The sequence below is a fragment of the Procambarus clarkii genome, chromosome 42 (genome assembly GCF_040958095.1).
Source record: "Procambarus clarkii isolate CNS0578487 chromosome 42, FALCON_Pclarkii_2.0, whole genome shotgun sequence".
NCBI lineage: Eukaryota > Metazoa > Arthropoda > Malacostraca > Decapoda > Cambaridae > Procambarus > Procambarus clarkii.
The window spans coordinates 24,312,009-24,336,234 of NC_091191.1; the positions used below are offsets into that span (position 1 = coordinate 24,312,009).

Below are 24,226 nucleotides of genomic sequence, written 5' to 3' on the forward strand. Positions count from 1 at the left end.
GCCTCAAACAGTCCTCTTCTGTTTTAATCCTTCTCATAATTTTAGCATCGTCCGCAAACATTGAGAGAAATGAATCGATACCCTCCGGGAGATCATTTACATATATCAGAAACAAGATAGGACCGAGTACAGAGCCCTGTGGGACTCCACTAGTGACTTCACGTCAATCGGAGGTCTCACCCCTCACCGTAACTCTCTGCTTCCTATTGCTTAGATATTCCCTTATCCACTGGAGCACCTTACCAGCTACACCTGCCTGTCTCTCCAGCTTATGTACCAGCCTCTTATGCGGTACTGTGTCAAAGGCTTTCTGACAATCCAAGAAAATGCAGTCCGCCCAGCCCTCTGTTTCTTGCTTAATCTTTGTCACCTGATCGTAAAATTCTATCAAGCCTGTAAGGCATGATTTACCCTCCCTGAACCCATGTTGGCGATTTGTCACGAAGTCCCTTCTCTCCAGATGTGTTACCAGGTTTTTTCTCACGATCTTCTCCATCACCTTGCATGTGTGTGTGTGTGTGTGTGTGTGTGTGTGTGTGTGTGTGTGTGTGTGTGTGTGTGTGGGGCAGGTAAATATAGGGAGTGATGTGTGTGTTGACAGGTGAGTGGGGCTGGCCGGTGCTGGGGGCGCTGATGCCCTCTGGGATCTCCATGGAGGAACACGCCACCAACCTCATGCAGAAGTACGGCGACATTTTCACGTAAGTTTCAGGCAGTCTTTGGTAAATGATGGTCGGTATATCTATATCTGTTTTGTCTATGTTATAAGTACATTGCATTAACATACATTAGTCAGCTTGCAGCAACAGTCGCTACAAATAGAAAAAAAGACATCTTATAGTAAGATGTCTTAGGTAAGTCCTCCTTACACCGGACCCGAGTTATTCAGAACGAGGTTTGTGAAAACTTGGGGGCAAGATTTGGGGGGGGGGTGTTGTACAAGCTGCTTTAGTGGTATGTCCACTCACAAGATGAGTGGCGCTGCCTACTAAACTCACCCCTCGGGGCAAAATTAATTAAATTCTTAAGGAATCTCACCTCGCCGAGGACCCACGAACAGTAAGCGGGAGATCACGTTAATTTCGCCAGCCACTACCGTTTTCTAGTTCCACAGTTTTTGGCCTTAAAATGTACGCCAAAATGCGACGTACTATTAGGTGGACGAGTTGGACCAGGAGAGAGAGAGATGAGCCACGGGCATGTGAGCAAGAGCCACAGATGAATCACAGGGATATGTGAAAATACTTCTTTAGCATAATAAGAGTAGCAAGACAATGGAATGAAATAGACGAGAAGTAAGTAGAAGCCAACTTCAGTCACAGCTTCAAAACTTGTCATGAGAAGAGGCGTGTAGGTAGAAAGTCATTGCATTAGATGACTGACAATTGTAAAAGATACTCCAGGAGCTGAAGATGGAAGCTGCATGAACAGATAAGTAAGTACGCATTCAGGAATGTGGAATACAATGTGATCTCACACCCGAGAGATGATTGCAGTAATGGCAACCAAATTGTTGACTAAGACAAATAAGTTGCGTGGGTAGGAGCAGTATTCTGCTCATCTCTTTGTCATTATCAGTTATCTCACCTGTCTCAGTTTTTAATGGACCTATCTTTCCCAAAAAATTTTTATGTAACTGAAAAAAACCTTTAGAATTTGTCTTTGCTTGCCCTGCTCTGCAAACTTCATAGTTTCTTTTTTTGCCCTGCTTATGTCTTTTCTTTTTAACTATCTAACCAGTTGAAGGAATTCTTGTTCTAAACCAGGGGTGGGCAACCTTTTCGAGAGTGCGTGCCAAAATCAGCCAAGTCTCTGACACAAACTTTTTCCACGTTGCAACCATTTTTTTAGAACATATTTGGTATCTCTTAAGAACTTTTTAAACGAAAAAATAATAAATTACCTCAGTGCAGTAAAACACCTTCTTCTCGGGGAGGAGACAAGTGAGCAACTGTGAGAAACACTACGAAGCAAGACTGCGAGAGAGAGTTACGAGTCTGAGATCGTCTGAACATGTGTTCATTACGGGGACTTCATGCGGGTGGGGGACTGTTGATTTCACTGGTTATATTACGGCCGTCAATGGAGAGAAGGGGAGAGCATAAGAATTCTTATCTTTCTTTAGCTTTCGAAGGTGAAGATGCTTTAGATTTAGATAGTAAAGTGAGTTTAATTAATATGCGTCAAACTGAAGTCGGGCGGCATTCAAACACATGAGGTTTAGGGGGGGGGGAGATGTTGTGGGGGTTTGAATTCAAAGTTTACGAAATTAATTTTTAAAGGTGGGCGGGCATGGCGTATTTTGCCTTCACAGATATGATTGTCAGTGTACACTATGGTTATGGGTGCAGCCTTTAGGTTAGAAAGGCTTATTACATAAAATATGAGCCAAAGTAAATAGAGGGGAATCATCATACATCGTCATGATCGATGACGTAAAAAAAGAAGGTAACTATGGCAACAAGATCAACTTCTTTTTCTTGAGACCTCTTTAGCTTCGTAGAGCTTAAACCTCTTCACCACCAGGACGTACATATACTGTCATGGCATGTAAGCTTATACCCCAAGGAAAGTAGTTTTTTTTTGTCTGTGCTTAGGGTAACATGTGCTTGCGTCTGTGCTTAGGGTAACCTATGCTCTTGCGTGCCAGAGACAATCATCAGCGTGCCAAGTTTGGCACGCGTGTCAGAGGTTGCCCACCCCTGTTCTAAACTGACTTCCCCATTCTTAATCCTTTTGTACCACGCTCTGTTTCTATCTATACTTCTTCAGATCCTATGTTATCCATTTTGGGTCATTATTATTCGATCTATTGAATTTGTATGGTATACTATATGTATACCATACAAATATGTATACCGGTCGTATATACTATACGACCGGTATGGGGAGCCGGTCGGACAGCACGCTGGACTTGTGATCCAGTGGTCCTGGGTTCGATCCCAGGCGCCGGCGAGAAACAATGGGCAAAGTTTCTTTCACCCTATGCCCCTGTTACCTAGCAGTAAAATAGGTACCTGGGTGTTAGTCAGCTGTCACGGGCTGCTTCCTGGGGGTGAAGGCCTGGTCGAGGACCGGGCCGCGGGGACACTAAAACCCCGAAATCATCTCAAGATAACCTCAAGAGATACTATGTTACTGTGATTTGCTTAAAATATTGTTAAATAAGTTATATTTTGAATCCACATCGAAATCCCTTTTTACATCACCTATCGCTGGGTTCACGTCTCGCTCCGAGACCGGGCAACCCCCCATACCCAGGACTTTCCAATCTATTTCACCAAAAAACAATTCTTAGGCCATTAAACTCAGCTTTTCGAAAATCTGACACTTTTAACTGAATTTTCTCCTACAAATCTATTCCATTTTATACTAAATCTAATTTCTTTGTGATCACTGTTCCCTAGCTCACTCTCAGTGTCGATGTCATTAATTTCTGTTTTCCTGTTAGTTAACACTAAGTCTAAAATATTATTTTCCCGTGTTGGTTCCTTAATTTGTTGCTTAAGAAAACAATAGTCAATTAATTCTAGAAAATCTTCTGCTTCATTATTCCCGGTTCTGTTAATCAAGTTTATTCCACTAAAATGAAAATCACGCCTGACACAAATACTGTTTGACCTAGATGCTCTAAATATTTCGTCCCATAGATTCTTTGCTTCTATTCTGTCTAAGTTTGGTGGCCCTGTATATAACTCCTATTATAAGATTTCTAACATTTTCGTTTAATTCTAGCCAATAGTTTCTGTGTGGCTCAATTTTAATTTTCTCTTTGAGACTACATTCCAAATTTTCATTAATATTTATTGCTATTCCCCTTCTTCATCTAATATATCTATCTGATTGAAATAGTTTAAACCCGTTTATTTGATATTCAGCTAATAGTTCTGTTTTCTACATTCATCCATGTTTCGGTAAGTACAATAATATCAATTGTTTCATTTAAATCGTTTATTTTGTTTCTTAAACTCCTACTGTTCGTGTAATATACTGAAGTGTATTGTTATTTTGAGGCTCTTCTCCTTCCCTGTTCATTTTGCCATTTTTCTCCCCCACCAACAAATATTTTTATTGCCTCCTTTCTCCATATCAATTCCCATACCCAATTTCCTTCTATTAACATTTTAAATCCATAACAAACCCCTCCAACCACAGGTTCCAACGAGTTGGCACAGCAACAACCCTAGACAAATTCACCCCATCCCGAGCATATGTCATTCTTTCTATAGAAGTGTTCCCAGTTATCTGTGAATGATATTGCATTTGATTTACAATATTGGTTCAGGCGGCAATTGACACCAAGTGCCCTCGACAACCATTCATTTCCAACTCCCTTTATTGGAAGAATGCCGCATATGTTCGTGATTCCTCCCTTGCTCCTAACTAATTCTACGGCTTTCTTAAACCTCTGTATCAGTGCCTAACCCTTAACTCGTCCTACATCATTTCCATCGACACTGATACAAATAATGGGTTTGTTCCCATTACCAGTTATAATATCATTCATGTTGTTTACTATCTCACTAATTCCTGCTCCCGGATAGCAAACCCTTAACCTGTTCCCCCCTGTCTCTGGCATAAAAAGATCTATCCAAATACCTCCCTTCCGGAGGGATTCTCACCGGAAAATCTCTAAGTACCTAAATTCGCTTTGGTACCTCCATTACTTTGTGAGCACCTTGAGAGACCTGCGCCCACTTCGCAGTCTTGCCTTTCAAGCGAACTGCAGTCTCAATACAGCATTAAATAAACTGTCTTTGTCTACCCTATCAATTCCGTTGAGAATCTTGCTTGTGGCGATCATGTCCTCCCTAACTCTCCTGTCTTCCAGCGACGTGGTTTAATTCCCGTAGTCTCTCCTCATAGCTAGCATAGCTCATCATAGGGCCCCTTCAGTTTGGGCACCAGCCTGGTGGAAAAACTCGAAGCCTTTTCCAATTTAGTTTTATATTTGACATGATATGGACTACATGGTGGAGCTGCATACTCCAGGATTGGTCTGACATACGTGGTATACAAGGTTCTGAATGATTCCTTACTCAGGTTCCTAAAGGCCGTTGTTATGTTGGCTAACCTGGCATATGCCGCTGATATTATCCTCTTGGTATGGGCTTCGGGGGGGGGGGGGGGGGCAGGTCTGGCGTGATATCAACCCCAGGTCTTTCTCTCTCTCTGATTTAGAAGAGTTTTATCTCCCAAATGGTACCGTGTATCTGCCCTCCTGCTCCCTTAACCTACCTCCAATACATTTCATTTGCTCGGGTAAACTCTAACAACCATTTGTTGGACCATTCCTTCAATTTGTCCAGGTCTTCTTGAAGCGTCATGCTGTCCTGAGTAATCATGTGTGCTACATACACACATGAAACCTCATGTATTCACTTGGTTGTGCTTGCGGGGGTTGAGCTCTGGCTCTTTGGGCCTGCCTTTCAACTGTCAATCAGCTGATTTTTTTTTCAAACACACCCCAGGAACCAGCCCGTAGAAGCTGTGTAACTACCAGGTACCTATTTACTGGTAGGTGAACAGAGGCATCAGGGTGAAAGAAACTGTGCCCATTGGTTTCTGCCACCGCTTGGGATCCAACCCGGACCCTTAGGACTACGAATCCAAGCGCTAACAACTCGGTTCTTCAGGCAAAAATAGGAACTAATACAAAGAGTTGAATATAGAGGTTGGGGAGAGTGATGACGGAGCCTCACAGGAGAGCTATACAAGGCCGAGTCCTTGAGTCCCCCCCCCCCTCCTCCTGAGGGCACGCCAGCCTGTTTGTGTCACAACACTGCAGCCTGAGGCCTGACAGCTGAGAGGACAGCGCTTGGGTTTCGTAGTCCTAAGGTTCCGGGTTCGATCCCTGGTGGAGGCTGAAACAAATGGTCAGTTTCTTTCACCCTGATGTACCTGTTCACCTAGCAGTAAATAGGTACCTGGGAGTTAGACAGCTGTTACGGGCTGCTTACTGGGATGAGTAACAAAACTGAGGCTTGGTCGAGGACCGGGCCGCCGGGACGCTAAGCCCCGAAATCATCTCAAGAATAACCTCAAGATAACCCCTTGTTTTCCTAATGGGGAAAAGAAGCACGACCAATATTTCTTCAAATTCATAATTATTCATATTACAAAGACTTTTTATGGTCATATGTGCTAGAAACCGCAGACATAATGCAGTATTATGCTGTACATGTTGACGCCTCTCTAATGCTGCCCTTAAGTCTATTACAACAAATGACCCAACAAAACTGGCCACTACCACCAGCTGCCTAGGAACTGAGCCCCTGTGTGACGCCCATGGATGTAAATGGACAGCGAGAACGGCGTACAGCATCACTGCCAAGTTAAACCTGACGGCTGAGTGGACAACGCACAGGGTTCGAAAAATTTACCCGAAACGCTATGCGTGCTAGTGCTGTACAAGAATGCAAGAACTCTTGTATACAAAAAAAAAAAACGGTGGTTGGGCCACCACGATGTAAAGTCCTAAGATCTTTATAAGACAATGACTTGTCCTCTGAATTGTACCCTGTTTCCTGCTCAAGTTTTTGCATCCTCGCCCCATCCTTCCACGCCCTGCTTACCTGCCCCTAGGGTCATTTAATTCGATAAGGCCAACTCTGCCGTTTGTAGTAAACTTTATGGGAAGAAATGTTATCCCTATGAATGATAAAGATACTTACAGGTGGCGGCTGGGGAGTCGAACCATGGTCTTCCTCAACAACTTCCAGCTGATCAAGGAAGCCTTCTCCAACCCAAGCCTGCAAGACCGACCTGACTTCTTCTCCTTCGACTCCTTCAGTAGCTTCAAGAAGATCGGTAAAGATATACCAACATTTCATCTCCTTATAACGTCGAGAGGCGAACCCCTCTTTCTCGCTCCCTTTATATTACACCGTACCTCCCCTCTAGAGCTCCCCATCGAGAGGTAACTGGTACCTGTGTACCTGGTTCCGCTTGCCTCTATTTAAACACTAATGCTCCCACCATCTTGCTTTTATTGGTTTCAGGGATGGCACATGATACTTTTGTACTTAGTTCATGGTAAACCTTCGCTGTAATAGTAAGCTGGGAGAAATCTAATGTTAATTAGACTCGGGTCCTGGATTCCAAACGCTTTTGTACTGGACCTATTTGCCCCTAATTCTTTCATTACTCTGTCACTGCAAATGTGAGCACCACTTTGTCTCGGTACTCACACTGTATTGTGGTATTTCATTATATATTATATAATATATATTTGTATATATATATATATAATTCTTTTCTTCATGCTACATACTGTTACTAATATAATGTGTTGGGGACCAGGCTTATTCAACAGCAACGGCCTGACGTGGCACAACAACAGGAGGTTCTCCCTGCGTCAACTCAAGGACCTGGGAATGGGCAAGTCCAGCCTGATGGAGGCCATCCAGAACGAGGCCGAGATGCTGGTAGAGGACTTTGGGAAGCACACAGGGACACCACAACCCATCCCCTGGTCACTCAATGTTGCTGTCCTCAATGTTATATGGAAGATTGTCTCAGGTGAGTGGTGGTCTAAGTTGGTATTTTGGGGGAGAAAATCTTGAGCGGGCCTTAAGCCTCTGGCTGCCGCACTGTAAGTGTTACTTGTTTCTGTCTTACTTAAGCAATGTATGACTATTTATGACTTGTGTGTTGGTTTCAATAAGATTATGTACAATATTAACAACTTCTGCGATGATAAATCTCAGATGGAAATCTTATTTAGTTTGTAACTGTGCACTGTGTAAGATGGTCTGTAAGATGTTCCAGTGGTCTGTCGAACATTTCTCTGCAATGCTGACATTTCTTTCCGTCTTCTGGAACCTGTATGACTATGTCCCATGCACATGTGTATCCAATCCTGATGTAAGTGTGAACTAATTGATCTAAAAAGCCATCTAGAGAGAGAGAGAGTCAGTACTCCGATTTACACATGAAAATAGTGAAAATAACAGTCTGCCATTCTTGGATGTACTAATAACAAAAACAGGAACCTCTTTAAGCACCAACGTATATACCAAGCCCACCAACATAGGGTTATGCCTGAACGGTAGAAGTGAGTGCACCCAAAGATACAAAGCCAGTGTTCTCAATGCTTATATTCGTCGAGCGCTTACCCACTGCTCCGAATGGAGCAACGTGAGTAGAGAGTTTGAAAGAGTAACTCAGGTATTGGTGGACAACGGATATAGCAACGCGGAAATAAACGCTGCTATAAGAAGACACTTGGACCGTTGGTATAATCCTGAACCCAGAACAGAAACCACAATACCTCCAATAAAATTATATTACAAATCAACCATGCACAGTGAACATATAAAAGAGGAAAGAATAATGAAAGAAATAATCCGTAAAGGAGTAAAAAGCATTACTCCTAACCAAAACATAAACCTGATAATATTCTACAAAACCAAGAAGACTTCCGAACTCCTTATCAAAAACAGGCCGAAGCCGACGGAGAACCCTCTACAGCAGTCAAGCGTTGTATACATGTACACTTGCCCCCACGAAGGATGTAACCTTCAATGTAAGTACATAGGTATGACGTCGACCAAGCTGACGAGGCGTTTGACATGCCATCTTCAATCCGGTGCCCCCAGGAATCACATGAGACAAGCCCATGACATCACCCTAAGAAGAGAAATGTTGAACAAAAATACCTGTATAATAGACAAAACTCAAGATGCAAGAAGATTACAAATTCTTGAAGCAATTCACATAAGAATAGAACAACCTACCTTGAACACCCAAATCACGGAACTATTTACTCTACCCACCATGAGAGTAAGGACAAGACAAGAACATAACGATGCCAACACAGAAGACACTGTTCAACATAACAGGCCAATTACACTTGATTAATCTTTGTATGTAGTTAGCAGCTGCCTCGTATGGGTCAATAGGCCTTCCGCAGTTACCTCTATTCTTATGTTCTTATGTTTCACCCCCACTTTATCCCTTATGTATCCCCCCATGTTTTCACCTTTATTGTCTTATCACCTGACCCAGTGCGGGTATAAAATCAACCAAACCTGAAAATTCTTTTCACTTGGGAATAAACCATGGAGGTTCGAGACGTTGTGCAAATTGTATAAATAAGTGTAATACATTCTATAGTGTGACGGTGTTCCCCCCCTTATATTTCTCCCATGCCAGCTGTAAGAGTCATATCCACTTTACCCGAGCGTTCTCTACGTTACGGGCATCAGCTTGATATATGTGGGAGAGTTTCTCGCCAACGCGAGAAATTCGTAAAAGAAGAGTATTTTGGCCTGTGGTATAGGCCCTTTAGGACACCAATATGGTGCTGGCCCCTCCGTTTTGCCGCCAAAACTGTGTGACGTCAGTGGCACCAGATTGGTCACTGACAGTGACGTGGCACAGGGGGCCAATGAAAACCGCCCCTGACAAGTATTACATCACGAAGGAAGGGGGTTCCGGTCATCGCGCCACTTTGGCGCCACCAGTCTGAGACAGCAGGCCAAGGAGGTCGGACGTGCGCTGGGGGATCCTGTCAGTTTGACAGTTTACCCCATCTCCGGACAATTTACGCATCACCGGCGGTCTGCCAGCACCTGTGGGGTTTTCCTTCGTTCATGTGTTGGACCAGAGAGGGAATTGACGGAATATTGAGCAACAAGTGCTACAGGAACAGGTGTTGTGCAAGAGTGGAGTCTGGGCAGTGACGTCTGGGACGTCTGATAGCTTCACCGGTGATGACGTAGTGGCTGGGCCAATCCTCCGTGAGGGAACCAGTCTGAAACGACATGTCAAGGTGGACGGATGTGCGAAGGTTGGTCCTGTCAGAATTGACAGTTGTACCCCGCTCCCGTGGATTTTACGCGTCACCCGTTGTCTGCAAGTACGCTGTGAGGTCTTCCATTGTTCATGTGTTGGACTGAAGAGGGAATCGATGGAATATTGAGCAATAAGTGCTCCATGGTCGGGTGCTGTGCAGAGTGAAGTCTAGACAGTGACGTCTGGGACGTCTGATAGCTTCACAGTGAAGACGTAGCGGCCGGGCCAATCCACCGGGAAGCAGTGAAAGAAGAAAACTAATTGGGAATCAGGACGACTGCAGCCGAGAAGTAGGTTGGCAGCCGTAGTTGTGAGGAGAAGTCGACGGCGGGGAAGACCGACTCCTACTCTGCAAGACGTTGTGGAGGAGCACGGACCTGTGGAGGACAGAGCATGGTGACGACACGTTTATTTTGAGACTTTGATTGGATTCCTGCAGAACGCATCAGGGTGTGTGTGGAGGCGTTCCCTACAACGAGGCGAGAGCCGGGACCAGGAGCTACAATTCAACTCTCACTGGAGGGCGAGTCCACATCAGGGGGGTTGGAAGAAGGTGATTCTAGTTTCCCTCCCAGTTCCCCTTTAGTCAGCTATATATTTAGCCAGAGTATCTTTCATGTCGTGAGCAAGGCTCACTTATGTCTATGTCACAGTAAGGCACAGTTATGCAGAGTGAGGCTGTACAGAGCTCTCACGATATTTATATGTGTGGTCTGTGCAGGCACCTGCAATTATTGAGGAATGTATTGTGTCGTTGATGATTTCTTTCATGTGACATTAATATGATAACTTATGCCAGAGAATATATATATAAGTGTACCAGTTATTGGTGTTAGGCTGTGCGCCCAGTATTTATCTTATTATTATTGATATCGATGAATTTATCTATATCTATGTATATGTTGGTGTGATGAATAACATTTCCATGTGTGCAGTGATTAATTGTGTTATCACCTTCGAGAGGAATTACTGAATCTAAGAACAGTACTGTGGTTAATTGCATTCATTGTAATTATTATGAAGTACAGTGCATTACGCTATTGTAGTGAAATATTATGTTAATTGCTATAGAAATGAGTTATTGAACTTGAGATCAGTGTGGTGATTCATTGCGTTCTATTGCCATTATAGAAATATTGTGTTGATTACAAACATAGTGATCCCTGCGAATTTAAAGAATCAGGCGCTTCACGCCAAGGAAAACAAGTACTAAGCATTTGCACGGTGAGGGGGGCCGCTCAGCTGATTATGACATTCACAGGAAGGGAAGAGTATCACCCTCTAGGTGAGCCCCAGTTTTATGAATAGGGAGTGACTTTCTGCATTGTACTTGATGTTTGGTTGTTTATACGGATATAATACCTTGAAGTTTTTAAGTAAAATACAAAATACCTTTGCGTTTGTATCATCCCTCCATATATATCTTGTTGCTACAGAACAGTTCCAAGGAGTGAGAGTATTAGAGACATATACCTGCCTGAGACCAGATTTAATGAGTGAGCTCTGCCATTAGTACCACAATTCCACAATACCACTGACGTGTTACTGGACATGGGAAACAGCAGTTGGCGACATTGCAGTTAGTAGTAGAGCCCTTGTCGGGGTGGGCAAACGGTTGGGAGAGAGCAAACTGTGTTCCCACTCATTCTTTGGCTATAAGGCTGGCTGGGGATCGACTGGGATACTCTCCTGGTGAACAGTGGCGCCACGAGGATTGAGTGAAGACCCGCAGGGCTACGGTGAGTAACAGTTATCGCTAATACTACTGGGTGGTGTCCATGAAGAGAGAGAGACACCCCGACGTTGGCGACCGTTGACAGGATAAAGTACTTAGGATATCTTGTATACTGTTACTTACCTCATCGCATACCCTGACAATAGTAATTCACTTCTTTTCGTCACCTTGAAATTACAAAAATGAGTTTTGGAGAACTCCTATTTTAGCTAACCCCTGATGCTAAAAAAATAGTTAGAGGGATAAAAGCCCTAAATCAGAAGATAGTAAATACAGAATATGCGGTCATATTCAATGAGACATGTTTGAAAGAAAACCTGCTGCCAATATACACCAATATATATATATATGTCGTACCTAGTAGCCAGAACGCACTTCTCAGCCTACTATACATGGCCCGATTTGCCTAATAAACCAAGTTTTCATGAATTAATATATTTTCTCTAATTTTTTTCTTATGAAATGATAAAGCTACCCATTTCATTATGTACGAGGTCAATTTTTTTTTATTTGAGTTAAAATTAACGTAGATATATGACCGAACCTAACCAACCCTACCTAACCTAACCTAACCTATCTTTATGGGTTAAGTTAGGTTAGGTACCCAAAAAAGTTAGGTTAGGTTAGGTTAGGTAGGTTAGGTAGTCAAAAAACAATTAATTCATGAAAACTTGGCTTATTAGGCAAATTGGGCCTTGCATAGTAGGCAGAGAAGTGCGTTCTGGCTACTAGGTACGACATATATATATATATATATATATATATATATATATATATATATATATATATAAATATATATATATATATATATATATATATATATATATATATATATATATATATATATATATATATATATATATATATATATATATATATATATATATATACATATATATATATATATATATATATATATATATATTGGTGTAATTGGTATATATTGGTCGACTGAAAACTCACACCCCAGAAGTGACTCGAACCCATACTCCCAAGAGCAACGCAACTGGTAACTACAGGGCGCCTTAATCTGCTTGACCATCACGGCCGGACAAAAGGAAGTGATAGCCGAAGCTATTTGAACCACTTCCCCGCCGGCAACTCGGATGGTAATCTTGGGCATAACATTTTATCAAATCACCTCATTCTTTGCGGCACATGTGAGGAACACAAATGCGAACAAGCCTGAATGGTCCCCAGGACTATATGTGACTGAAAACTCACACCCCAGAAGAGACTTGTTCGCATTTGTGTTCCTCACGTGTGCCCCAAAGAATGAGGTGATTTGATAAAATGCTATGCCCAAGATTACCATCCGAGTTGCCGGCGGGGAAGTGGTTCAAATAGCTTCGGCTATCACTTAGTATTTACAGAACGCACATAGTATTTAGTATTAATGTGCAGTTGGAGGCACCACATATCGACTCCTGACTGTTACATGTAAAACAAACTACCCAGCATTAATGATTTATTGAATGTTCTTCCTAAGGTCAGACTAAACATCTTATATCGTTTTAGGAACCTTGAAAATAATTTGTCTGAGAATGAGAACTTGTTATTTATTTAACATTATTCCTGTAATCATTTGTAACTTACTTATCTGCACTTCTACAAACATTACTTTATATCTTCCTCCTTCCTCCTGACTACCTGCAGATATCCGGTTTGATGTGGATGACCCCAAAGTTCATAACTTCAACAAGCTTATCCACGATGCATTCGAGCTGGCGCAAGGTGGCAATATAATATTCGACATGTACCCTTGGATCATACCCATTGCTCCTAACTCTCTCAGAAGACGACTTGGAGTAGAAGATATGCTTCATTCATTTTCTTCGATCAGAGATTATGTATTGGTGAGTGAAATATTTACTTCGTCTCAAATGGTACCCCTAGTATGTATTTCTCATGGATGAATGTCCTGATTTTCTGGATGATCTGAAATTCTACTTCCTGCTGCCCTTATATGCCGCATGTGTGTCTATAAAATCCTCAGTGAATTTGACCATCAGTGAGCACCTTATTGGGATTCTGCTCTGTACTGGCATCCTAAGGTCTCCTATAACATGCTGCATATCTATTCTGGTTTAGAGACTTCTAGATAATTACTTCTGTACCTCACTCAGTTGTTGTTGTAGTAGTAGTAGTAGTAGTAGTAGTAGTAGTAGTAGTAGTAGTAGTAGTAGTAGTAGTAGTAGTAGTAGTAGTAGTAGTAGTAGTAGTAGTAGTAGTAGTAGTAGTAGTAGTAGTAGTAGTAGTAGTAGTAGTAGTAGTAGTAGTAGTAGTGGCATTAATAGAGGGAGAAGTAAGAGTGATGATGGTGATAGTAGCAGCAGAACTATTAGTATCTGCTAATACTATCACCTACTATTATACTATACTACTAGAATAGCAGAATGCTTGGACGATAATAGTCATCAGTGACTTCAGATCATCTGTGCTCACCAGCTTGATGTCAAAACACATACACCATCATAACCGGCATTAGAACATATGTACCATCATAACTTGCATTAGAACACAAGCACCATCAATGGCCTGTTTTTTTATATACATAGCATTTCCACGCACATTGCACGATCATTTGTCACGAGGTTCTAGTGCTCAGCTCTGTGGTTAAAAGTGCTTCATAAAGTTATTGTTTCTTGATCTTCATCACACAGCCTCTTGTTGATATTGTTTTGTGTCACTGTTGCTCTCACTTGACGTGGGTCTTACTGGACATTTTAGCAGCACGACTTATTAACATTCAGACAAGTGTTGAGACCAACTCGTCATGGTTTCTACATTAATTGTAAAACATTGCTCTAGAAAATTTGCATTACCATCAATGAATCTGGAGAACTTATTGTTGACTATACAACACATGTACTCACCTCTAATATGTGCACTCTTCGTTCGTCCTGAACACAGAGAGTGGTGGATGAGCACGAGGCTAAACTAGACCCCAACAATCCTAAGGACTACATAGACAAGTACCTGGTGGAGATGGCAGCACAGCAAGGCCACTCAGAGTCTATCATGAACAGTAAGTGGTGAAACTTTACCTTCATGTTTAAGTATTTAATCCAATTATGTCTTCGATAGCTGGCTTGTTACCAGTACGTGGTACCTCCGTTTACGTTTCTAGTCCGTTCCCAGAGACGCGTCGTACACTAAAAAATCGTAAACTAAAGCGAATTTTCCCATTAGAAATAATGTGTGACGGTAAAGCGTTGGTGTTCGGCTGTTTCAAAAGCTGGGGGCAGGGCCTCGTCACATAATCAAAAAAAAAAAAAGAGAAAAGTTGGTCCTTTCGTCTGTGGTAAGGTAACGGGAAGACACACAAAACACAAGTATATAAACAATGAAATTTTAATTACTCTAGAAAAACAAGACATGAATAAAGGCAATCTCATAAAAATATGCAGGATAAGTCAACAAACAAAATAACATGAATAATCACTGGCAAATGAAAAGTTACGCTAAGACAAGTAAGTTACAGTGATAGCAAATTAAATATAAGTGCTGGAATACTGGCTTCGAGCTGCCACCTCCCTTAGTACACGAAAGCCAAGGCTTAGTCTACCAGCGAGAGATGTCAACTGCATGGAGCACTGAGATATTCTGACGATATTGGCGCACTGCAGCCCAGACGTCGACTTGTGGTGGTGGCGGAGGGCTGGGGCGACGAGACACCAGCCAATCAGCAACAGGCAGGCAGACGATTAGCAGTTAGCTGGTTACGGCGGTGGCCAGGTGTTGGGGTACGATTTGCTCTCTGGGCAAAACGTTTGGCGATACTTGGTGAACGTATCTTGTATATTGACGTAATTATGTAGGGAAGAGCATTCTCAATCTCTCTTGAAAGAGATTATCGTCACAAATGTGAATTGAATTAATCCGTTCAACACCACCTAAAAATATTAATTTAACTTAAAAATACATTCTATACCGAATACCTCTCATATTTTGTACTACAGTATAGTATGCATATCTCACCATTACTGACGACTCTTGTTGGCGTATGGAAGACGGTGAACAGGTGGGAGGAGGAGAAGAGATGTTAGTGTTTGGAAGGGGGAATCCCCTTCCATTTTAGCATCAAGCAGTGATGACATTTCTGGAGTACTCTCTCTCCTACGTTTTGCAGGCATACCACTAGCACCTGGTTGTCGCTCACTGCTTCTCTGGCTCACTAAGAGCCGGTCCATTGAGACCTGTTTTTCCTCACGTCTTAACTCTTGTCTGTAGTGAGGCATCACAGTGTCATTAAAAAGGTTAAAGCAACAGCCTACTGCAGCTTGATTTTGGCGAGTCGGACAATCCCCTGCTCGCCTTAAACTCTTTCATATCTGCATCACTCGTTCCAGGGATTTTCTTTATAGGATCTTCATGCAATACCCTTGTTTCTCACAAGTGATAGCCTCTGAAATGCTATCACCTAAAGCTAAAGCGACAGGCTAAAAGCTTGTCGTTTATCCAAATTAATTATAACTTTTCTACATTCTCAGTTGTTTCTGTTCTTTGTTTCGTAATTGTTGTTACACCTTTTGCCACGTTAGCACTCAATGTCCTTTTTCTTAGCAATTATGGTGGATATCGTTGACATAGATTTGTTGTAATGCCTATCTGGTTCAACAACCCTCATACCATTTTCATGTTTAGAAATGATCTCTTGTTTTACCTCTATTGTCAACCCTCACAACTATTTTCTTAGGTTGAACTTTACCACTGACTTTCTTGGGACCTATGGCATGATATATAATAACTTTTATGTTCAGAAACGAAAAAAAGCAGAAAAAAACAAAGAAATTCTTTACAAAGAGTTCGAGCATGGTCGCGGTCGTCACTTTTGCGGGACACTCTGGTAAACAATTGAGCATGCCTCGCCTCGCACCAACAGCACCACACTCTCGTTTGATTAATACACGTGTCAACAGACGTCGTATTGCAAGGAAAACGTCGTACACCAATTCAATTTTTACCGTGAACTTTACGTCGTAAACCAAACAAATCGTACTCTAGGGCAGTCGTATACCAAGGTACACTGTACTATTAACCCCATTCTCACAGTACCAGAGATAAGGTACAGTACTTTACTGTAAATAAGAGGTGTGGTACGGATCTCTCTTGGGCAGGCGAGACCCATTGAGTCGTAAGGATTACATATCACTGAATATCTTCTCTCGTCGCCCCTCTACAAACAACATCTTCCCTGCATTCGAGTCTCAACAGAGTCATAAGTGGGTCTCAGAACACTAACTTAAATATTGGAGTCCTTCTTAAACATTTTCCAGATAATTTTCACCATGTAAATGTACATGTATATTTTTACATGTACATATATATATTTACATTGGTGTATACTGGCCGCAGGTTTCCATTGATACACGTTTCATTGAATGTGACTGCATATTCCGCATTGATTATTTTCTTGTTTAAGGCTTCTATCCCTCTAGCTAGTGTTCTTGCATCTTGGTTTATTGGAAGAGGATTTCTCCAAATGTCATCTTTGTTCGAGGAGAAGAAAAAATAATCATTAGCTGTAGAAAGTTATTATTTACCTTATACCTTATTATATAACTTATTATATATTTACACAACATTTCGAACCTACATGGTTCATTCTCAAGTAAAGGGGCAGTACAGAGCATATTGGATTTAATGTGAAGATGTCAACATAGAAGACACCGTTCAAAATGACAAGCCCACTACACCTGATTAAAGTTTGTATGTGCTTCCTCACCCCTTTTTTTTATTCGTCCCCCATTTACGCCCTATTCTTCCTTTATGACGCACTCATCTATTTGTTCATATATATACATGTACATATCAATATGTACTATCAATATTTACATGCACAGTATATCATATGTATATACAGCACTCCACTACACATGTTGATATATACCCTGACTTAACAAAATATCCTGAAGTACTACTGAACCCTTATCTTGAGGTTATCTTGAGATGATGTTGGGGCTTAGTGTCCCAGCGGCCCAGTCCTCGACCAGGCCTCCACCCCCAGGAAGTAGTCTGTGACAGCTGACTAACTCCCAGGTACCTATTTACTGGTAGGTAACAGGGCATCAGGGTGAAAGAAACTCTGGCCATTGTTTCTCGTCGGCGCCCGGGATCGAACCCGGGACCACAGGATCATGCGCCCAGTGTTCTGTCCGCTCAGCCACCGGCTCCATAACTAAACTTCATAATGAGAGATCACATTCAGGCTAAATATCAACGACCTATAGGCTACTTTTTTTTTTTTTTTTTTTTTTTTTTTTTTTTTTTTTTTTTTTTTTTGAGATATATACAAGAGTTGTTACATTCTTGTACAGCCACTAGTACGCGTAGCGTTTCGGGCAGGTCCTTAATCCTATGGTCCCTGGAATACGATCCCCTGCCGCGAAGAATCGTTTTTTCATCCAAGTACACATTTTACTGTTGCGTTAAACAGAGGCTACAGTTAAGGAATTGCGCCCAGTAAATCCTCCCCGGCCAGGATACGAACCCATGACATAGCGCTCGCGGAACGCCAGGCGAGTGTCTTACCACTACACCACGGAGACTGCTCAAACCCTCTACCCTGACCACTGTACCCTAACAGAGGAGGACCTGTGGGTGCAAGTAGCAGATCTGTTCACAGCCGGGAGTGAGACAACCAACCAGACACTTCGTTGGGTCCTAATGTACCTGGCTAAGTACCCTGAGATCCAGGCCAAACTTCAACACCAGATTGATGAGGTGGTGCCCAGGACACACCTTCCCTCCCTCCAAGACAAGCCCAGGTATGTTTAGCATATTGTATTAGGTAAAAATATATATATAAAAATCTACAAAGTTATTTAGTTAGTAAATTTATTGTCCTTCTATTAGACAAATGCAAAATATTATGGCAAACATTACTGTACAAGACCTGTATAACTGGTCACAAAAACCCTCCCTCACTGTTTATATGTATAAACACATATAAAATCCTTCTTACTTCAAAATGCATTACTGTTTGGCCTAAGTGAGGCAGCTTCTGTTTACTAGTCCATATAAGGCTGTGCAGAGGAGATTTTGTGATTACACTGCCGTTTTCGCTCATATATTTATCCAACCTATGATGGGAAGTTTCCAGTTTATTGGCTTATATAATGCATCTATTTTTATACACAGATCTTGAACCCTATTTCCTAATCAGTGTTTACCAAATTATTTTCTTAACATACGTTTTTATAGCTTGAATCCATGATAATGCTGCTGATAACTTATCATCATCTTTAACACATCTCTGCCCCTCAGACTTGCCTATCTTGAAGCTGTGATCAATGAGGTGAGCCGACAAGTATCCTTACTACCCTTGGGAGTGTCTCACTCTGCAATTACTGACACCCAACTTGCTGGCTACACCATACCAAAGGTAAACACACTCGCACTACATTTAATCGATAAATACACAGTAATAGTACTGCCAATATCACTATACCACAGGTACTCAGCTTCACAATATTAAAAGTATTCACTCACTCACCGTTCCATCATTCAAAATGTGCTCACACACACAGTATCACCAGTAACCCTGTACTAATGTTTATGCTCAATGAGTAGCCAGCTTCACCATGCTAAATGTACACAAAACTTGTTTTTGTTATACTATAATTGTCTTCAAAGCTCACCACCTCTGTATTATTGCCTCTACTCCGTATTTCCTACCATTCTGTTTACTCCAGTATGTTATGTTATTGTGCAAATTTAGGACCTGACCCTCCTGTATCTTCCATGTAAGTGGTGCTTCTTTCACATCTTCTTTCTTGTGAGTACATTTTGTGAGCTTTGAGACAACCCTAATAACTTAGGAGCTCTATCACGTTGATGCATGCTGCATGTTCTCTGAATTCCCACTGTTTTAGTAATTGGTACATGTGGGACAGAGATGCAGTACATATGGGAGATTGTTTATATCCATCTGATATAAGTCATGGAATATCTTTGAATATATCTTAAAATAACTGATAAATTTCTCCTTTGTGTTCTCCATTACTGCAGAATATCACCTGAAATGTTCCCCTTACTGTTAAAGGAAGTTATGCTGTGCAGCTTATCATAAAATTTACCATGGGAACCAATACAAAATATTTCAGTGAGAATATATGAATAAGTTATTTTATGTCAACTACAAAAAATATAATTGACGCTGCAAAATCGTATACCAGTAAGTTTTTGAATACATCAGAAATCCTTTATTAAATTGTCAAACAATTTCACTTTATTATTTAATTTGATCTTTCCCTCTGCATTCAGTGAATGTTTAATAACATTGCTAAATTTGTTTCTTAGGGCACAATAATCATTCCTAACGTCGAAATGTGCCACAATGATCCAGCCTACTGGGAGAAGTCTAACGAATTTTATCCAGAACATTTTCTCGATAGTGAAGGCAAATATGATACCAAGAAGAAGAGTTACATTCCCTTTTCCATTGGTAAGTGAAGAAAGTTTTATTACATGAAAATTATTATTTCTCGTGCATTTATCTAATTTCGAAGACATGAAGCAATAACTTAACAAAATTGCTTTTAACAATAATTTAGATTGGTTGTGCATGATTCATAGGCATTAAATGCCAACTTTCCAAAAAGAATAAGTTCATAATTTGTTTTAAGCAATGGCTGTCTAAAATATTATTTTGTTTCTTCAAGCATAATAGCTTCTAAAGTATGAAATCCTCTGAAACATTGGCTGTTACGTAACTTACACAATGCTCTTCCAGGTCGACGAGTGTGCCCTGGTGAGGCTTTGGCCCGTATGGAACTCTACCTTTTTCTGTCAGCACTACTACAGAACTTCACTTTCTCAGTTCCTGAAGGAGAAGAACTGGACTTGAAGAAGGATCCCAGAGTGATATTGTTTAATTTTCCCAAACCTCTCAACATCATCATTAATAAAAGAAAATAATGCAGAGTAAGCAGGAAATTATTAAGAAAAAGTGCCAAGTCTGGGAAGCCACGATATTTTTCTTTTTAATCCAGTCATGAAGACCTTGTCCCAAATCCAACCATGAAGATCTTTTCCTAAACCCAGCCATGAAGACCTTGTCCCGAATCTAATCATGAAGATCTTTTCCTAAACCCAGCCATGAAGACCTTGTCCCGAATCCAGCCACGAAGACCTTGTCCCGTATATCGCCTCGAAGATCTCACAATCATGATCACTAAATCATGAATATGAATTTTTCTCATTCATTTTCTAAACAAACACTGTGTCCCATTGCATGATGTGCCGAGGCAAGGCTGTGTGCTGTGGCTGTTTGTCTCACTTTGGCAAAATCCGCCGGACTGCTGCCCATGACTGCTGAGTTAGTCTCGAGGCCCTCACACCCAGGAAATTTGCCCAAGATTTATATTCCCTTGATGAAATCTGTTCACTGGAGACCTCGGGAATAAGCAGTCTGTACCCACAGAAGTTTCAAATCTCATACTAGACCTAAAAGCGTTAAAAGATCACTGTACTCACCCCCCAATGAAGTGACCCTGGTCACTGTGTTGAATATTAAAGGTTAAAATCTGATAATTTGGTATGTATCATGCACACTTTAATTTCTGTTATTTTCGTAAAATGTTTTCCAGAAATTGAATGTTGAGTAAAAGGATAATTAATATATAATATAAAAACTATGACAGGTAGGCAGGGTTTCTTTATTTATTAAAGAAAGACAATATGTCATTGTTTAATAAGTGAAAGTTTTATGGTTGCTGCCAATGTGCTAAATAATAGTCAAGTCAGAGGATGATAGGTATAGAAATGGTACAGCAATGAATCAATAATGAACCCTGGTTCTAACTTAATGATGCACAATTCTGCTGTTAACTAATAAAAAGAAAATCTTTATTTAGAAACATATTAATAAAGGAAAAAAGTTGCTTTGACCAGCAAATGGACAAAAAAGTAAACTATTTCTTGTTTGTTGGTGTTAATTCCAAGCCTCTGATGCACTTCCTTGGTATTTTGTACATTTCTGTAATATAAAAAATGAATATACTTGCAATGACAGGGGAAATGTCTGTGGAAAATAATATTAATACGCCATTTCCCACTATCAAGGAGCAGGACAACAATAACACCCTGTTAATCACCCAACTTCATAAGGTCTGCTCATGCCGTCTGCACAAGGATAATAGTCACTCAGGTGTATCATATTTCAAACATGTCTAAAGGTCTGATCCCCCACAACCCCGTGTTAGCCTAGTAAGGCACCGGTTACTTGTGAGGGAGGAACACAAACACAAGTATAAACTTATATTAGAAATCAAGATAATATATATATATATATATATATATATATATATATATATATATATATATATATATATATATATATATATATATATATATATATATATATATATATATATATATTAGTATATTTTGGTAGCAGTCTTTCCTGTAGACATATATTATTAAATATGACCGAAAAAGTAAGATTAATAATTCTAACACGAATTTTCTCAATCTTTCGTACATTACGCTTCACTGTTGGAGGTAAATCAAAAATCACTTCTCCAAAATTCATTTTTATTTCTAGTCTGACGCGACACGGGCGCGTTTCGTAAAACTTATTACATTTTCAAAGACTTCACAAATACACAACTGATTAGAACTTGCGTTTCCCTGATTTTATATCTACATTTGAGTGAGGTGGGAAGGGTGATGTGGCATTACATTTGAGTGAGGTGGGAAGGGTGATGTGGCATTAACACAAGACAGAACAGGAGGGGATATTAATAGGGTATTAAAAGTATCAACACAAGACAGAACAGAAACAATGGGTATTGAATAGAAGTGTTTGTAGAAAGCCTATTGGTCCATATTTCTTGATGCTTCTATATTGGAGCGGAGTCTTGAGGTGGGTAGAATATAGTTGTGCAATAATTGGCTGTTGATTGCTGGTGTTGACTTCTTGATGTGTAGTGCCTCGCAAACGTCAAGCCGCCTGCTATCGCTGTATCTATCGATGATTTCTGTGTTGTTTACTAGGATTTCTCTGGCGATGGTTTGGTTATGGGAAGAGATTATATGTTCCTTAATGGAGCCCTGTTGCTTATGCATCGTTAAACGCCTAGAAAGAGATGTTGTTGTCTTGCCTATATACTGGGTTTTTTGGAGCTTACAGTCCCCAAGTGGGCATTTGAAGGCATAGACGACATTAGTCTCTTTTAAAGCGTTTTGTTTTGTGTCTGGAGAGTTTCTCATGAGTAGGCTGGCCGTTTTTCTGGTTTTATAGTAAATCGTCAGTTGTATCCTCTGATTTTTGTCTGTAGGGATAACGTTTCTATTAACAATATCTTTCAGGACCCTTTCCTCCGTTTTATGAGCTGTGGAAAAGAAGTTCCTGTAAAATAGTCTAATAGGGGGTATAGGTGTTGTGTTAGTTGTCTCTTCAGAGGTTGCATGGCTTTTCACTTTCTTTCTTATGATGTCTTCGATGAAACCATTGGAGAAGCCGTTATTGACTAGGACCTGCCTTACCCTACAGAGTTCTTCGTCGACTTGCTTCCATTCTGAGCTGTGGCTGAGAGCACGGTCGACGTATGCGTTAACAACACTCCTCTTGTACCTGTCAGGGCAGTCGCTGTTGGCATTTAGGCACATTCCTATGTTTGTTTCCTTAGTGTAGACTGCAGTGTGGAAACCTCCGCCCTTTTCCATGACTGTTACATCTAGAAAAGGCAGCTTCCCATCCTTTTCCGTCTCGTAAGTGAAACGCAGCACGGAACTCTGCTCAAATGCCTCCTTCAGCTTCTGCAGATCTCTGACATCAGGTACCTGTGTAAAAATGTCGTCAACATACCTGCAGTATATGGCCGGTTTCAAGTTCATGTCGACTAAGACTTTTTGCTCGATGGTACCCATGTAGAAGTTTGCAAACAGGACACCTAGGGGAGAACCCATGGCGACCCCATCTACTTGCTTATACATGTGCCCATCCGGGCTCAAGAAGGGTGCCTCTTTAGTACAAGCTTGGAGTAGTTTCCTCAGAATACTTTCTGGCATGTCAAGAGGAGTACAGGCTGGATCACGATACACTCTGTCGGCTATCATTCCGATTGTCTCGTCCACAGGTACGTTGGTAAACAGCGATTCTACGTCCAACGAGGCTCTTATCCCTGTGGCCCGTGTGCCCTGCAGTAAGTCCACAAATTCCTTTGGAGACTTCAGGCTGAAGGCGCAAAGAACATAAGGAGTCAGCAGGCCGTTGAGTCGCTTTGCCAGTCTGTACGTGGGTGTGGGTATCTGGCTAATGATTGGCCGAAGTGGGTTTCCAGGCTTGTGCGTCTTGACCCCGTCGTAGATGGGGTCGCCATGGGTTCTCCCCTAGGTGTCCTGTTTGCAAACTTCTACATGGGTACCATCGAGCAAAAAGTCTTAGTCGACATGAACTTGAAACCGGCCATATACTGCAGGTATGTTGACGACATTTTTACACAGGTACCTGATGTCAGACATCTGCAGAAGCTGAAGGAGGCATTTGAGCAGAGTTCCGTGCTGCGTTTCACTTACGAGACGGAAAAGGATGGGAAGCTGCCTTTTCTAGATGTAACAGTCATGGAAAAGGGCGGAGGTTTCCACACTGCAGTCTACACTAAGGAAACAAACATAGGAATGTGCATAAATGCCAACAGCGACTGCCCTGACAGGTACAAGAGGAGTGTTGTTAACGCATACATC

The 24,226-nt window shown here is 41.3% G+C and overlaps 1 protein-coding gene across 2 annotated transcripts in view; it reads left to right on the top strand.

Annotated features, from left to right (window-relative positions):
* The window catches only part of LOC138373614 (cytochrome P450 2L1-like), a 120,996-nt gene that overhangs the window by 1,964 nt on the left and 94,806 nt on the right, over nt 1-24,226 (top strand). Inside the window, exons 2-10 of one of the 2 annotated variants that reach the window (XM_069339951.1) lie at nt 602-701; nt 6,677-6,810; nt 7,303-7,521; nt 13,190-13,389; nt 14,447-14,561; nt 18,123-18,303; nt 18,803-18,920; nt 19,838-19,982; nt 20,271-21,462. In XM_069339951.1, the coding sequence (XP_069196052.1) occupies nt 602-701; nt 6,677-6,810; nt 7,303-7,521; nt 13,190-13,389; nt 14,447-14,561; nt 18,123-18,303; nt 18,803-18,920; nt 19,838-19,982; nt 20,271-20,455 (1,397 nt within the window). In that variant the 3' untranslated portion in view covers nt 20,456-21,462. Of the gene's footprint in view, nt 1-601; nt 702-6,676; nt 6,811-7,302; nt 7,522-13,189; nt 13,390-14,446; nt 14,562-18,122; nt 18,304-18,802; nt 18,921-19,837; nt 19,983-20,270; nt 21,463-24,226 lie in introns of those variants that run through there. The other variant, XM_069339953.1, reaches the window with a different exon arrangement.